We start from the raw sequence: 15,966 nt of genomic DNA, 5'->3' as shown, positions 1-15,966 counted from the left end.
CAACCTGGAATTTCTTGGAGGTCTGTGTTGTTCATTCTGCAACTCTGACCAAAACAGTGCCCCCAAGTGGACAACTTAGAAATAGCAGTTACTTCAACCGAAAAACTGCTGACTTGGTCCCTGAGGCATGCTGATTTTAACCCATGGGTCTTATGTGTGACACCCCCTGGTTTAGGTAGATGCTTTTGTAATCTAGGTAATGGTGATTACTATGGTGACAGCTATCATCAACAAACTATTCTTACAATACTGCTTAAGTTATTAAATTACTTAGGTTCCTACCTACACTACAATATTTAATGAACAGTGATAATAGGTTGAAGAGCAGGGACCTGGGTTAACTTGACTGAAGAAAAAAGAAAAAAAAACAAACAGGTGCAATCATGAAAAAGTCAAATTGTCCATTTCCCCGTGTAATCTTAATTCAACTTTATTTCTCAAAATGGGAAAATGGTGTTATTCCACCTCTGGACGATGCAGTCAGTCAAATGAACAACGTCCATGACATTTGAATAGAATGAATGGTAATAAACTGAAAAACACAGAGCTGATATATGGTATATTTTAATACACAAAGTCATTTAAGTGTTTCTTAGGATGTCAGAATGGTAAGTTTCTTGAATGTGCTGGGAACACTATGGCAGGTAAAACTAACAGGTGGAAACAGGAGTCTCTGCATGACACGCATCGTCTGCATCTAAAAGGATAATGTTTCTCTAATATTGCCTCCCACCAATACAAATGTTTCTGACTTTGAAGTGTAGAACACAGCAAACCCATGAAAATACGACAACAACCATAAGGCAGAGTAAAGAAAAAGGAAGGTTTATACAGGCTTGTAGTCCAGTTTGGACTCCAGCTTCTTTGAATCCGCCACCTTCCGCACGGCCTTCATGAAGTCTTCCTGAGTAACGTACTCACGGTCAGAGCGGATCGCGAACAATCCTGAAAACAAACACAGTTTCACATGAAGGAAAAAAAGAGAATATAGGTGGAGAAAATTGAAACAGTCATTGTCCTGAATCATGGTCCAACCTGCTTCTGTGCACACGTTTCTCAGGTCAGCTCCGTTAAAGCCATCTGACAGCTTCACGATGGCTTCAAAATCTGGAAAGGTTGGAGAAAGGTTGGAGGAAGGGTACTGCTTACTTTAAGCACTGGTTACTTTGTGTTGACTGTGTTAGTTGTTAAAGTGTCTATTATCTTTTCTTTTAGCCAGCACCAATAAGACTAACTACTACTACTACTACTACAGCTCACTCCGACAATGGCATCAAGTCCAGTGCTAATGTGCAGCATTACATTGTGATGTAAAGAGTATAAGCTCACAAACCTATCTCTCCATGCTTGGTGATAGGACTTGAGTGGATCTTGAGGATGTCCAGACGTGCCTGCTCATTGGGCAGTTCTATGTCTAAAGGACAGAGAGGGACATTAGTCACATCAGTGTGTCCACTGAGCTGATGAGCAAATGACACAGACACAGACACACACACAGGATGATGAGGAGATCTTACGGATTTTACGATCTAGTCTGCCAGGCCTCAGCAGGGCAGGGTCCAGAGTGTCTGGTCTGTTAGTGGCCATGATCATCTTGACTCTGTGCAGCGTGTCAAAGCCATCCATCTGGTTCAGCAGCTGACAGCAGGACACATAAAAACTCCTGTCAGCTTCAGCTCTTTTAATTCAGCCACTGTGATGACCTCAATAGCTGTAGTGGTTCAGCCAGTCTCAATTTTGTGGCAGACCCACAACATCTAAACAGATTGTGATTCACTTACCTCCATCAAAGTCCTTTGGATTTCTCTGTCAGCAGAGGTTCCCTCTGAGAAACGACGGCCACCTGCAGAGAACCACACACAGAACGTGTAGAGATAAATCAGAGGAGATCTGAGGAGAACCTGAATGACAGTATTCGCGTGAAGCTACACGAGACATAGGACATTGTTTATTTATCCCACCTATGGGAAATTTCCTTGTCATAGTAGCACAGAATTTAGTAGACAAAAAGTATACAAAAATATCAAGTCCCAGGTATGGGTTATTGGTGGCGGTTGGGATGAAGGACCTGTGGTAGCTTTCCTTCTTGCAGTTTGGATCATAGCAGAATAAAATATCCTCAAATACAATTGGGCCTGTAAATGACTGCTCAGGGATAATTGTTCATAATATGAACTAAATTAGAAATAAACTCTAACCCTTAAGGTGGTTTGAAGCACTGCACTACCATCCTAGCTCTTTCATATCCAAAAAGCAAACCAGAAACAAAAGGCAGCTGGACCTGTCATCATAGTAGATTCTTCAGTTCCAAATGACTGTTGGGGAGGTTTGACTGGGAAACTTTGTGTGTGGTTCCCACCTGAAAGTCATATGACTAGAGTCTGTTCACAACCAGATGGTCAATTTATAAACTGATGTAAGTTTTTATCAGTGTTTCCCATAGAGTGGTAATATTATGGCAGTGCCAGGGTCTAATTTACTCCGCCATGCTTTTAGAATGTATTGGAAGTATTTATCTAAGTTTCAAACAACGTCGTGCTTGCTTTGTTTTTCCTATAGCTCCTGAACGCATCTCTCCCTCCCTCCCTCCCTCCCTCCCTCAAACACTCCACATCTCACCTGCTGTGATGTGAATTTAAGCTGACAGAGAAAACAGCACAGATAACTCACATACCTTGACAAGTTATTTGTGTTGTTCACTAACAGACTCTGATGTTGCTACCACTTTTTTAAATTTTTTAGATTTACAATTATATAAAATAAAAAGTAGGGCAAAACCTGATGGAAAACACTCCATAACTAGCTAAACTTTAAAAGACTTAGCTAGCAAAGTTACATTGAAAACTTTTAACTATAAAATGGATTTATTCGCAGATACTAATTTACTTTTATACCCATTTAATCTTACATACATCCGTCTATAGAATCCTACTTCTCAAAAGCCTCTTGTCTCTTGTTTCTATAGATGAACTGCACAGGCTGCTGCTGTTGTCGCTAAGTCCAATAGCATGTGTTATGCTATGCATTATATACTGCAGCCTCATAATCAGGACAGTAAAAGTCAGCAGAAGCTGCTGCATCTTCAGAGGAGCCCCAGGAGGAACAAACCCTGTCCTCAGCATCACTCACCAATGGCATCAATCTCGTCCATGAAGATGATGCATGGTTGGTGGTCCCTGGCGTAGTTGAACATCTCTCTTATCAGCCTGGCACTTTCACCAATGTATTTGTCTACGATGGAGCTGGACACCACCTGCAGCACACACACAGACACCATTAACTGACCGACTGTACAGAAGCACAGTGCAGCAACACACACCCCGGTGGTGACACCCACTCTCACCTTAAGAAAGTTACAGTCCAGCTGACTGGCCACTGCCCTGGCAAGAAGAGTCTTCCCAGTGCCTGTGTCAAAACGAACATATCAATAAACAAAATGACACAGCTACACTACATTTATGGGCTTACATCATTTATCATAAAACTATGGAATGACGCTGGAGTGGCAGTGATTCAGCTACTGACCTGGAGGCCCGTAGAGCAGGCAGCCTTTAGGGGGGATGATCCCCACTCTCTGAAAGAGCTCAGGGTTGGTCAGAGGAAGTTCAATGACCTGCCAGAGTGACACAATTTTGGAATGATTGGCAAATACTATATCATTTGGTCATATTTTTACCCAAAATAGAACCTCCATTCAAAGCTCATCTGTACAAACATTAGAACACATACTGCAAATAACGCAGACATATAAAACACGATAAAACGTAGTTGCAAATATTTGATTTAATTAATTATTAATGTTGTTGAGTAGTAGATACAATAGCAAAGTAAAGCAGTTGTAGTTACTGTCTTGTCGACATAACCAGCACAGTGGGACAGTGTGCATGTTTCACACTGTCCCACTAACACATCTGACCTGCGAGATGAACTTGCAAAGTGCAAAAATTACATTGCAAGTTTTCTAATAAAAGTAACTGGGTTTTCTAAGGTTCACATAATCTTAGGAAGAGTTGTGAACATAACCCAAAATTGAGACCTAGAACTACACCAAAACTGTACCTCTTTTTCCTTAAATGCCCGGTTAATCATGAAATGTTTTTAATAGTGCAGTTCATCAAATGTAAGCACTTTCATAATTTACTTGTTTGTAATAAAACAAAGGGAAACAGTTGTCGCTCTGTGTATATATATATATATATATATATATATATATATATATATATTTAAGTTAATATGCTATTATGTTACTGGTCTTGAGGTCAAACTGGGCTGTATGTGGCCCCTGACCTAAAATGAGTTCGACACCCCTGAACTAGGAGAAAGAGTATTTCACACCTCTGTATATTTTCATGAACACAGTGTGGAAGTGACTCGAATCTGATCGTGTAAGACATATCGTACCTCTCTCAGCTCACGAATCTGTTCAGACAAGCCTCCAATCTCTGAGTAGGAGACACTGCCAGGGTCCTCGTGGGACATGTTGTACACAAGAGGGTCCACCTCCCTGGGCAGGTACCTTTGAAAGAACAGGACACACATGCTGGCATCATACACTGCATATACAACCTGCTCTGTATCAAATCATTATGAAATTCTTTGGTATACATTTATAATTTGACAGGTCTGACATTGCAGAAAAGAACAACTGTCTAGGTTTGGGACACTTAGAGTGGCTCATTCACTAGAAATCTTAGTAAAGGACATTACCAGTCACATGATGACTTTAAGATCGATATTTTCCTTTTGGGACTCCACAATACAAATCTCAGCCCATCTGTGCATGTTAAGCCCAGATTCAAATAAAGACTAAAGCATCCGCAGAAACAAACTAAGGAGGATGCAGAGTGTGTGTGTGTGTGTTTGGTAAATCTCACGCTCATTACCTGCTTACTACCTGACATAACAGTGTTTTAATTAGGGATGCATCATTACCGATGTTTAAAATAATACTTTTTGTGAAAATAAAAATATATGAAGTGTAAATGTAAAAACAATCTCTTAATAGTACATAAAAATGAGTTATTTGTTTTGCTTTGTGTTTTGTTTTTTCAGAGCGAGGCAGACTAAAAACGATTGACACCGGTGGAGGTTATGTACATAGGTCACTGTGTCTATGTCCCGCAGTACTATAAAAGCGCCTTGAGTCTTACTGGCAGTGGTTTCAACTTTGTTCATTCATTCATCCATTTTGGTCGACTATGAGATTTGATGTGTTAAAATCCTGACTTACAGTACCGCCTCTAGAAACATGGCTGGCACATGTATGGCAAACTGCATATCACAAATCTTTGTCTGAGACTTTGAAGTTCTGCCAACTGACATGTTGTTTCAGCCTATCAAGGAAAATGTGCGTGCGGGGTGCTCCCTTCTGTCAATTGCAACTCAAAAAGAGAGAGTGAGAGAAACAGGATCTCTCTTCAGCACAGCGCTCGTGTGACATAGCAATCAAAAAAACACAACGGCCCTGTAACTTTTTGGCAGATGGCAATTAATGAGGTGAATATTGGCCGATACCGATGTTACGCTGATATATCGGTGCATCCCTTGATTTAATGCGTGCTGGAGTGCATAGAATGTATGGCTGCAACAGGTGCGTGGAATATTTTTTGTGTTAACCCACCACTGCAACTGATGCATGAGCATCAGCTTGGTAGAAAAGAGGGCTACTTTTCTTTGGAAAGCCATAGTTCAGAATATTACAAAGGTTAACCTTCTGGTTAAGTGCACACTTTAACATATGTAGTGGCCATCAACTGTTATGGAAATGAAATCAACTTAAAACCACATGTTCTGATGCTGTTTTAAACAGTTCTTATTAATACACATATGCAGCGCACCTCATTATAGTGAGCGTAGTCATGTCCAAAGCCACTCTGGTGCCTGGCTTCAGCTGTGACTTGTCCAGCTGGAATGAAAAATAATACAGATAACAGATCACATTCTCTATACTCAAGTCAACATTTACTGAGGTAGTCTTTCTATCAATCCATCCATCTGGAAATAAAAAGATCAACGCCATAATATGCATGCCATTGCGATATATTAAGCGAGGACATTTGGAGATACAGACATTTGTATAACTCGTGCTGTAAATAACTAAATTTTGCCAAAGGTTTCAGTTGCCAATGTTGAAAGTGAAGCAGGACGTGGAAACAAAAATGAACCCAACTCGCAAAAAGATACAGCGCTGTTTACTGTTTGGATGGAGTTGTAAGCAAGCCAGACTGATGAGGCACTACTATAAATTTCTCCCTCTATTTGTTTTTCTCTGGACTTTATGTTTTTGGCTGTGGAGTTCGGCTGAGCGGCCACTGTGGTGTCCGGTGGTGTGTTTCTGCTATCAGTTTTTTCATGAGAAGTGCTTGGAAGATCTGGTTCATAGGATCACAGTACACCTGTGCCTGGATCCAGACTAAACGGGCGGAATGCTCCGTTTGAATTTACATCCCTCCCTCACAAGTACAAGGAGACGCCATTCGACACAATCCATGTCATTGTTGCTATGCAACTGGTCAAATGGCCAAACACCTCAGGCACTGATTTTGCCAAGTTGTATATAGGCCTAAAGTTAATTCTGTAAATGTTTTGATTACATTGTTTATTTTTATTTATTTTTTTAATTTGATCTAATTTGTTTTGTCTTTCTTGAGTTTTTGTGTTGTTTACTTTTATATGCAAGTTACAGTGACAAAGCAATTTCCCACGTGGATCATTAAAGTCTGTCTAAGTCGGCTAAGCACAAATACCGTAAATGACGCATGAGAACTTTTTGTGACATAAATCAAAAAGCACACGAGAGGTGACACATAAAAAACGACAGCACCTGATGAGCACGTACCTGTCTGCGACATCCAACCACGTATCGGGGGCCATTGGTGGCCTTTACAATGACTGGAAATAAGGGGGTGGAAAAAAACAAAACATTAACAATCATATGTCTAAACACAACAACTGAAGGTTCAGATGGGTGAGTACTACAAAATAATAATGCAAATCTATGATGTTTGCCAATGAACTTACATTTCTCCTCAGTCAGTTGTTTCAGCACTTCTCCAACAATCTGCAGAGGAGACGTGCAGTCAGTAAAGACAGAATTAATGAACTTCTCATCCTCTCTTCTAATTCTCTGGACCAGTCTCCTCAAATATCTCCAAACACTGAACCTTCTACCATCTATTCACCCACGGATACTCAGAGCTAGCAAACACCCTGTAAACGTACTGGAAGTCAGTAGATTGTGATTAATGAAAAAATTAACATAAGCACATTTTGATCAGATAATGATATTTCTCAATTCCCATTATTTTTTTCACCATCGCCAGAAATATATAAAGCCATCTTTAGAACCATTTTCACAAGACTCAAACAATAGCTTTATGTCTGGGTTACGTGTGGTGCATTCGCACAGGATAAGCAAAAATTGTATATTACTCTAATTTAATGTACGCGCTTACAATGTGTCCTTTCAGCTTCACCACGCTACATATCAGAGAAAATACCAAATGTTTTATAAAAACTACACTTTGACAACTACAGTTATTTGCAACAATTCTTGTAACACAGATGTCCTGTGAAAATATTAATTCAATCCGAAACAACATCTGTTTTGACATAATTCAGAGCGCAAAGCTTGCTCAACTATTCACTCGTTTAGATGGATGAAATCATTAAATCAACCATTAATGTGTTCATCAGTAAAGACGGAGACATAGGGTAATATCTGAATAACAGGACGTATCAGGTAAAACTAATCCCATGAGAATAGGGCTTTAGTATCATCACAGGACCTCTGTGTCAGGAGAAGTGGGGTAGTTCATTTTCATTACAATTTTCACTTTACAAATTACGAACATGGGCAATTTGCACCCCCTACGATTATTACTAAAAAGTTACTAGAAAAACCCAGGTAAAACTAGTCTGTGTGTGAACAGGGCTCAAATGTCAGCCTCCTATTGCAGTCACTTTAATGAATCCAGACGAGAGAAACAACTGCTTACAGTGTTCATAGATCATACATTACATACATATTCTTACCTGTCCAACACTTTGGAGAGCCTTGAGGTCATTTTCTGATTTCTCATACTGTTTAGTTTGTTCTCTCAGCTGCTCTCTCACTGAAACATAGACAAGAAAGATAGCCGGAATGCAGTGACTCAGTAACACCGAAATTAACAGACAAAAACTGATTATTGCATCCTAGATTAAATCTCAAACTGTCGTGTATCGGTGCTGTGCTGTGCTGTACATGTTGCTAATGTCAACGTTAGCCGTCCACTGTCAACATTAGCCCTTAAAGAAAGCTAGCACATACAACATCCCAGTATCAAACTAACGACTGCAGTTTTGAGACTGACTGGTGTGTAAAGCCATTTACCAAGTTACTGCAAAGCATTGCATATCTATTTTGTCAGCTAAATTAGTGCTGCTAGCAATAGCAGGTTTGCTTCCTTTTCATTTCTACGAGGATGCTAAGTGCATGACAAAGCATAAGCTAGCCGCTCAGAAAGTTGACGCTGACTGTTCACTAACATCACGCTCATCGGATCAAACGACACGTATTCCTCATACACAACGAATTTGTAAGTCAAATCTTCCATTACATTCTTTTAACCGTCCGTCTACTTCTTTGTGTTCCAATAATTTCTTCCTGTAGTCCTGTAACGCTTTCTCTCTCGTGTCCGCCATGACGCCCCACTGAATGCCGGGAAACGTCCGCGTCTTCTTCCTAGTCTGCTTCTTCTTCGTTGGTTTTCAATGGAGGCTGACAAAGCTAGCCTTAGAGGCGCATTACCGCCACCAACTGGCGTATGAGTTTAAACTAGAAGCACAAACAAACAATATTTCAACAAATTTGACTCTTTAAAAATGTTATGTTATGTCGCGATCTGTCTGTTGTCATATAATGAAAAATCACAAACATACTGCTCTGCAAAAAGAATAATTCAGCTTTTCTGTAGTAGTGGAATAGAAAATATGCTTCATTGTTTCTAGTCCGGTTTCTCAGAATGTGCACTAATCAGAGTCGTATATTTAATTAAACAAATATTCGTTAAATGGACAGAGTGCCACAGGAAATCCTTCCTGCCTGTGGTCATCAACCTGTACAACTCCTCATTCTGAGAGTGCATAACCCATATTTATAACCATATTTATACTGATATTGTGCAATAACTAATGTTCACTTTATTTTTATATATTTGTACATATTTCCTACATATTATTGACTATGGACTCACCATGTGCAATAATTCCCGCTATGCAATACCCCATATCCAATATTCAATGTTATTATAGAGCAACAACTCGGAACATAGGTTCACTTGTACATATTGTTATATATATTTCTTATATTTTTACATTCTCTTACTTATTCATATTGCCTACATTGCTCTTTGTTCTTTACACTGGTACACTTTGAGAAGGAGCTGCTGTAACGAAAAGTAATTTCCCCCTGGGATCAATAAAGTAATTCTGATTCTGATCATTTAGGGGTTTCAGACTGAAAAAACAAGTTGAAACGGACGAAAACTGAAGGTGGCAGTAAGGCAACATCCAGGAAGTGGACTTCCGTAGGAACTTGTAAGAAGAAGAAAAGAAAGATGGCGGCAGGTGGAATGAGCTCCGTGCAATGCTGAGGCAGACTTACCTGACAGAAAACACCAAGAGTGAAACGCTGCTACTCCGAGTTCCGACCAGTATTCTGCAGAACTCACCTTAAGCTACACACGGAAGCAGGACATTAATGGCGAGGCTGTTCGGCTTCCTATGGCGACTCCTGTTGGTTTTCTTCCACGTCAACAGATCCGTCGTCTCCTGGCTCCGTGTCCGTCTTCGGAGCTTAAAGGGCCGTCTGCTGGAGCGGGCTGTTGCCACTCTGCTCCTGCCGGTGGCCCTGTCTCGGTTCTCTGACCACCAGAAAAAGTCAAAGCATAGCCCCGACGCTAGCGCCGCTCCGAGCGCCGATGGAAACCCCGCTGACTGTCAACGGGCTCGGTGGCTGTCAGACGGCAAATCTCTGGAGAAGCTGCCGGTCCACGTCGGCTTGTTGGTGGCGGAGGAAGAGCCCAGTTACACTGACATAGCTAACCTGGTGGTGTGGTGTATGGCTGTCGGTATATCTTATATCAGCGTCTATGATAATCACGGTAATCCCTGCTTCTCCCTACTTCTTCTTTAGCAACCAGGCTGTGTGGGGGTTTATTGTGCTTTACCTTTCAATAACGATACATACTTAATGTTCCCATTTTATCAAGTTTAGTAACGCTAACGCTATTTCTACCCCTGAAAGTAAATTCATACCAATCTGCAGTTTTATTTCTAAGCTATCATACGTACACACTACACCGTAGTAATGTTTAGAAGGTCTAACTGTCTATTTTGAGGAAGTCCTGTTTTACTAGTTTGATGAGTGTTTGACTTATATTTCATAAATCTTCTGACTGCGTTTGCACGTTTCGTAACTTTTGAATCGGTCCTGTTCAGCCATGTACGCATGCAATGGATTTCACTGTGGTCAAATGAACTTTCCTCCCACTAGATGATTCATCACGGTGTCTTGTTTGAGTCATGTCACAAGACTGTCGAGATTTTATTAGTCCACTCCACATGTTCCTCAGTTGTGCACAGATGCAAATAACATGATCGATTTCCAGTTATGTGGATGCAACAGGTCATTTATTACAATCATTAGCCTATTTAAAATCTGAAATAAAAATACAAATGTTTTCGTGTATTGGATCCTAGTTAAGAATACAAGCAGGGTTTCATTTCTTAAGCAGGGGTATGTACAGAAGTATGTTTGAACTGAAACTGAAAACAGACAGCTATTGAAGAAGCGAATGTTTGGTGATGTTCAAATGTTTGTTTTCAGGTGAGAGGTCAAGGTTGCACATGTTGAAGCTGTTCTTTCCTATGGCGGATGAATAGAACCTATATTTATTTTCTTTAGCAAATTTATATGCAAGCTGCTGAGTGGAATCCACGTGTTAAATTGATTTTGTGATCCAAGTAATCCGTTAACAGCTACGGAGTCAGAGCTCAAGTGTTTCATTTTCCACATTCATTGCCTTGCTGCTTTCTCCTGCTTTATCTTAGCATGTATACAGTTTATTTTAATTGTCTTGAGTCTTAATTTGTATTTCTTCCTCAGGCGTTTTTCAGAAGAACAACTCCCATGTACTGGAGCAGATAGTAAAGCAGCAGCAGGATCTTCTGGGTGTAGATGGACCCAAATACAGTGTGCAGTTCCTGAGCAATGGCAATGACCACCAGTACCATGGTAAAAAAAAAAAGTTTTTACTGTATATTTAACAGAGTTGTTTCTATATAGATCGATAAACTAGGATAAATAGATAGAGGAGGAGAGATGGAAGAGAAGAGGAGACTTGTGATTAAACACACACACCGATCAGCCACAGCATTAGAACCAGTGACAGGAGAAGTAAATAACACTGACCGTCTTGTGGCGATTCAATTTTCTGCTTGGAAAGTGTTGGACCTGACATTCATGTGGATGTTACATCTACCACATGTACCACCCACCTATACCAGACCAGAAACAACACCTTACAGGACACACTGTACTTGATTCAGGTGTGTTGCTACCCGCTACCTACGAGCTGTTGGCATCAACCTGAACTCCATCATGATCCACTGCGTGCAACGCTGTCTGACACAGAAAGCAGAATGTTAGCATTTGCAGCAGAGTGACTGTCAGTGTGTGTGTTAGTTGTGTCCTGCAGACCCACCGTGAAAGTGTTGTCTCCAGAGGATGGAAAACAGAGCATTGTCCAGGCAGCACAGCAGCTCTGCAGCTCTGTGGAGAACAAGGAGAGGAGCTCCAAAGATGTCAGCGTCACCATGCTGGACATACTTCTCAGAGGTATCAATTTATGACTGTAAACTTTATACTTGTATATTTGTTTATTCAGGAAAATGATCCAAAGTTACATATATGTGAGTTGTAAAATGCTGTGCACCTCTAGGATTGCAAGTTAATTTCGAGACCAGAAGTGTTTCCAATCAATATAATGAGACTTAAGGCTCTTTTATAGTACTGCGGGACCTAGACACAGTAACCTACACCCATAGCCAATGCCGATCTGAGTTATTTATAGTTGTGTGCTGGTCAGTCTGACTCGTTCTGTAACAGCGCCACCCAAACACTTGTTGGCGCTGTGTCTTTTTGGCAGAATTCTGCCGAAATCAAGTCATACAAATGTCTGCATCTCGAAACCTCAGATAACATTGAAGATTCTTTATTGATCTAAAACAATCAATTTGAAAAATTGTTACTACCAAGTGGACAAATTACAGCCCTTGCGCTCTGTCAGCAAGTGAAATGCTTGTTCAATCGGGTTGAGACTGCTGAAGAAAAATCAGCTTTGTTCCGCAGAATCTGAGCATCTTTTTCCCCAGGACTGTGAAAAGGCTGCTGAAGGAACATAACCCACTCTTACGTCAGACAGAGATTACATGATCTATTTCCACATAGCCTGTACTAGACTATAGTGTGTACATATATATGTATGTATATGTGTGTGTCCGTGTCTGTGTGTATGTATGTATTCTTCTGTCACGTTGTCAGTAAACACCCCTGCCATTGAAGGCTATGCATGCCCAGTGCATCCAAACTTTGCATTTCATCATAACGAATACACTACCAGTCAAAAGTTTGGACACGCCTTCTCATTCTTGAATGTATCTTATGAAGGCATCTTTCATTACAATGGAAATGATCCTGTGATCTTTAAACACCATGGCTGTCTTTGGAGATCCAGGCCTTTTATGTTGCCAAGATCACTGGTACATTCTTTTTTTTTTCTGAATTGAATACGCAGCGGGCGGCACAGTGGCTCGGTGGTTAGCACTGATGCCTCCCAGCGAGAAGGTCTGGGTTTGAGTCCAGCTCGGGCCTTTCTGGGTGGAGTTTGCATGTTCTCCCTGGGTTCACGTGGGTTTTCTCCGGGTACTCCAGCTTCCTCCCACCTTAGGCTTACATTAGGCTAATTGGTGACTGTAAATTGACCCTAGGTGTGATATATTGTATATCTCAGTGATATATATAGATAGATCCATGTGATAGGCTGGCGACTTGATGAGATGAATATGCAGCATAGAGATGTGTTCTCCCACTTCCACTGAGAACTCCTTTAAAGACATGTTGTGGGTTCACAGCAACTGTTTCCAAAGTCTGTTGCCACACTTGGAAATTACTCCTACTTTTACATACTTAAGTGACAAAGTAATGTAGAAATATCCCAGAGCTGTTGAAATAAAGCAGCCCTGCCAATAGTTGTCTATTTCCCAGATCAAAGCTGTCAGTTTTACACATTTTCGCCAGTTTTGGTTGTGAATGCCCTCAATTGTATTGCTGTATAAATGTATTACTCCTACTAAGCAGCACACTTATTATGTGAATCCCAAAAAAGGCACCTTTTAACCACCAGCACCTTTTCCAAAGTTTAGCACCAGTATCGGATAAAATCTAAATGATACCCATCCCTAGCCACAGACAAGGTCAGGGTTTATGGATATAGAGCTGCATATAAAACTGATCAGATCTGGAGACACATTTAGATTTGTTAATGCCAGGTCTGAACACACATCTCTAAACCTGGTCACTTGCTGTGCTAGAGCCCAGATCGTGTCTTAACGTAAGGTGTGAACAGGCCCAAGAGTCAGTCAAAAGAAAATAGGCAGCATAGATCACTGAAACAAGAAGACAGCACTTTGTGCTACAATTACTATGCCAAAGAAAAGCAGTGAAAAACACAGAGGTATGACAACACAACTGTCTTGGATGAAAGTTTTTGTTTGTATTTTGTATCATCTATGTCTACACACAGAGGTCACAGATATATTCTGTCTGTCTCTGTATTGTTCCAGAGTCAAAGAATATTCCAGACCCTGAGCTGGTGGTGAAGTTTGGTCCTGTGAACAGTGCACTGGGATTCCTCCCCTGGCACATAAGGCTCACTGAATTTATGTAAGCTACTGTTTGTTTGCTTGTTAGATGTGTTACTTAAACATAGCTTTTAATGAAAATGCCTTTTTTTTTTTTTTTTTTTTTTTTTTTTTTTTACAAAATGCTAAAAAAAAAAAAAAATAGCAGAGCAGAGTGTTTTTCTTTTTGGATGTCTTCAGTTGTGTAGGCTATGAAATGTTCTATATTTAAGGTTTGTGTCCTGCTCTGTGTCCTCAGCTCCCTGCCCTCCCACAGAAACATCTCTTATGAGGACTTGTTGGCTGCACTGCAGCGATACAGCATGTGTCAGCAGCGGCTCGGACAGTGACGTGTAGACCAGCGTCATGTTCTGCTGAAGAAGTGTGGGCTTCAGGGTAAACAGTAAGACGGCTCAAAGTTACCTAACTGAAGAAACCAGCTCACTCCCTGACACCGGCTCTTGTCTTGTAATAGACTCACATTCCAAGACTTGGGAAACATGCTCTTCAAATCAAGAGAAAAAAGCACATCACACACAAAGAGTAACATGAGAAGTTCTGCATCGACTCCCTATTCTGTCCTCTCAAGCCCTCTGGCACACTTATTGATCTCCGGCTGCCACTTCCTGAAGTCTGCAAAGGAGATAAAAGCCTGGGAAATGTAGCTACAGGTAGCTACAGGAGACGCTCAGCTACAAACTGCAAATGAGCTAAACAGTGAAAGTTAAGCTTAAGAACAGAGTGTTTAAAGATGTTTAAATATGAGATATTTTATGTGGTTCCTGTGCTCCACCCAGCCACCAGTTGTGCTCATGTGTAGTGTAACGTTTCTGTCTGACTGAAGGCCTGAAATAAAGAAATGCGCCGTCTGTGTATCTGCTCACATTCAATCAGTTTCACCATACTTAACAACAGAACCATTATAACTTGACCTATTCATTTTGACTAGCTTGGTTTTCTTTGATTGAAGACTCCACCATACCATGCGTGGGTCAGGTAATGACAAGTTATCTCAGCCTCCATCAATAATGCAGATCACGAGCTCTACTAAGTTAACGACTTTGTCAAATAAGACCTTGAACAGACTGTTCACACTGAAGATGCATCTCATTTTCATAGATTTGACATACATTTCATGTTCCAGTAATACCACTCTGTGTGTTCAAAAAGTAAAATGTCAATAAAAATTGTAATTAATTTTCAATTCACTACAACTCTGTATTTTCTGAGAAATGTGCGCTTATTTTAATGCTATAAGGCATTTAACAACATGTTTGTAAACCATGGAGAATAAGAAGACCAGTTATGGCTTTGAAATCAAAATTCTTTCTCCTAACATGATTTCTGCTGCTCAGCTGTCGGGGGCCTTCTGTTGTCAACTTTCCTTTTCAACCAAATGCTTTCAGTGGTGGCAGGTTATAGATGGATGGATGGATACATTTTGAGTTGTTTGAGTGGATAAGTATGTGAATAAGCAGGTGGATAGGTGTTCTGGAAAGGTAAGTGTCATCAACTCTTAATCTAAACTCTTGTTTTCCACTAATTAACCTCAGTTGGTCCAAAGGAAGAACAGAACATCTGGGACTGGGCCAAAATAAATATATAGAAGGGTGAAATAGTTCAAATATAATTATGTTGATTTCCTTTAATGACCTTTGATATACCCTGTTGTTTTCTTGGATGAAGATGTATCCTTTGTCCTCTGTCCATAACAGAAAATCCTCATCAAATAAGAGAGAATCTGTGGACAAATCTTTAATCAGCACATGCAGTTTAATCATAAAAGGCTTAAAGAGGGCTAATGTTAAATGACCTTGTATTTTCATACAAAATACCCAAATGAGATGTCTTTACTGACTTGTTAGTTTGTTGTTTTTCTATATTTTATAAAGATAACCTAATGCAAAGGAATGTTCAAAATAAGTGTTTGCAACTTTTTATTTTGCAGATTTACAAAATGGTTTAAATAGGCCCTGTATCTAAATATCATGTTTTTGTTTTGTTTTCTTATACCGGGAACAC

The 15,966-nt window shown here is 40.3% G+C and overlaps 2 protein-coding genes across 2 annotated transcripts; one reads left to right on the top strand and one right to left on the bottom strand.

Annotated features, from left to right (window-relative positions):
• Positions 1-548: 548 nt before the first annotated feature.
• On the bottom strand, positions 549-8,759 carry psmc6 (proteasome 26S subunit, ATPase 6). Its single transcript, XM_047573685.1, has 14 exons — positions 8,601-8,759; positions 8,035-8,114; positions 7,021-7,060; positions 6,839-6,891; positions 5,838-5,905; positions 4,402-4,516; positions 3,526-3,613; positions 3,344-3,405; positions 3,130-3,253; positions 1,782-1,843; positions 1,518-1,638; positions 1,334-1,414; positions 1,036-1,107; positions 549-945 (listed from the first exon to the last, which is right to left on the bottom strand). Exons 1-14 carry the CDS (start codon positions 8,683-8,685, stop codon positions 827-829), a joined length of 1,170 nt encoding a protein of 389 aa, XP_047429641.1. The 5' UTR covers positions 8,686-8,759; the 3' UTR covers positions 549-826.
• An 814-nt stretch (positions 8,760-9,573) lies between these two features.
• On the top strand, positions 9,574-15,152 carry nus1 (NUS1 dehydrodolichyl diphosphate synthase subunit). The gene is made up of 5 exons (XM_047574308.1): positions 9,574-10,145; positions 11,150-11,278; positions 11,729-11,881; positions 13,888-13,987; positions 14,204-15,152. The coding sequence occupies exons 1-5, from the start codon at positions 9,743-9,745 to the stop codon at positions 14,292-14,294; spliced, it is 876 nt and encodes a 291-aa protein (XP_047430264.1). The 5' UTR covers positions 9,574-9,742; the 3' UTR covers positions 14,295-15,152.
• The last annotated feature ends 814 nt before the right edge of the window (positions 15,153-15,966 follow it).

The sequence above is a fragment of the Mugil cephalus genome, chromosome 21, assembly GCF_022458985.1.
Source record: "Mugil cephalus isolate CIBA_MC_2020 chromosome 21, CIBA_Mcephalus_1.1, whole genome shotgun sequence".
In the NCBI taxonomy this organism is placed as follows: Eukaryota; Metazoa; Chordata; class Actinopteri; order Mugiliformes; family Mugilidae; genus Mugil; species Mugil cephalus.
Note: the sequence above shows the minus strand (reverse complement) of the source record. Positions and strands in the feature narration are given on the sequence as shown.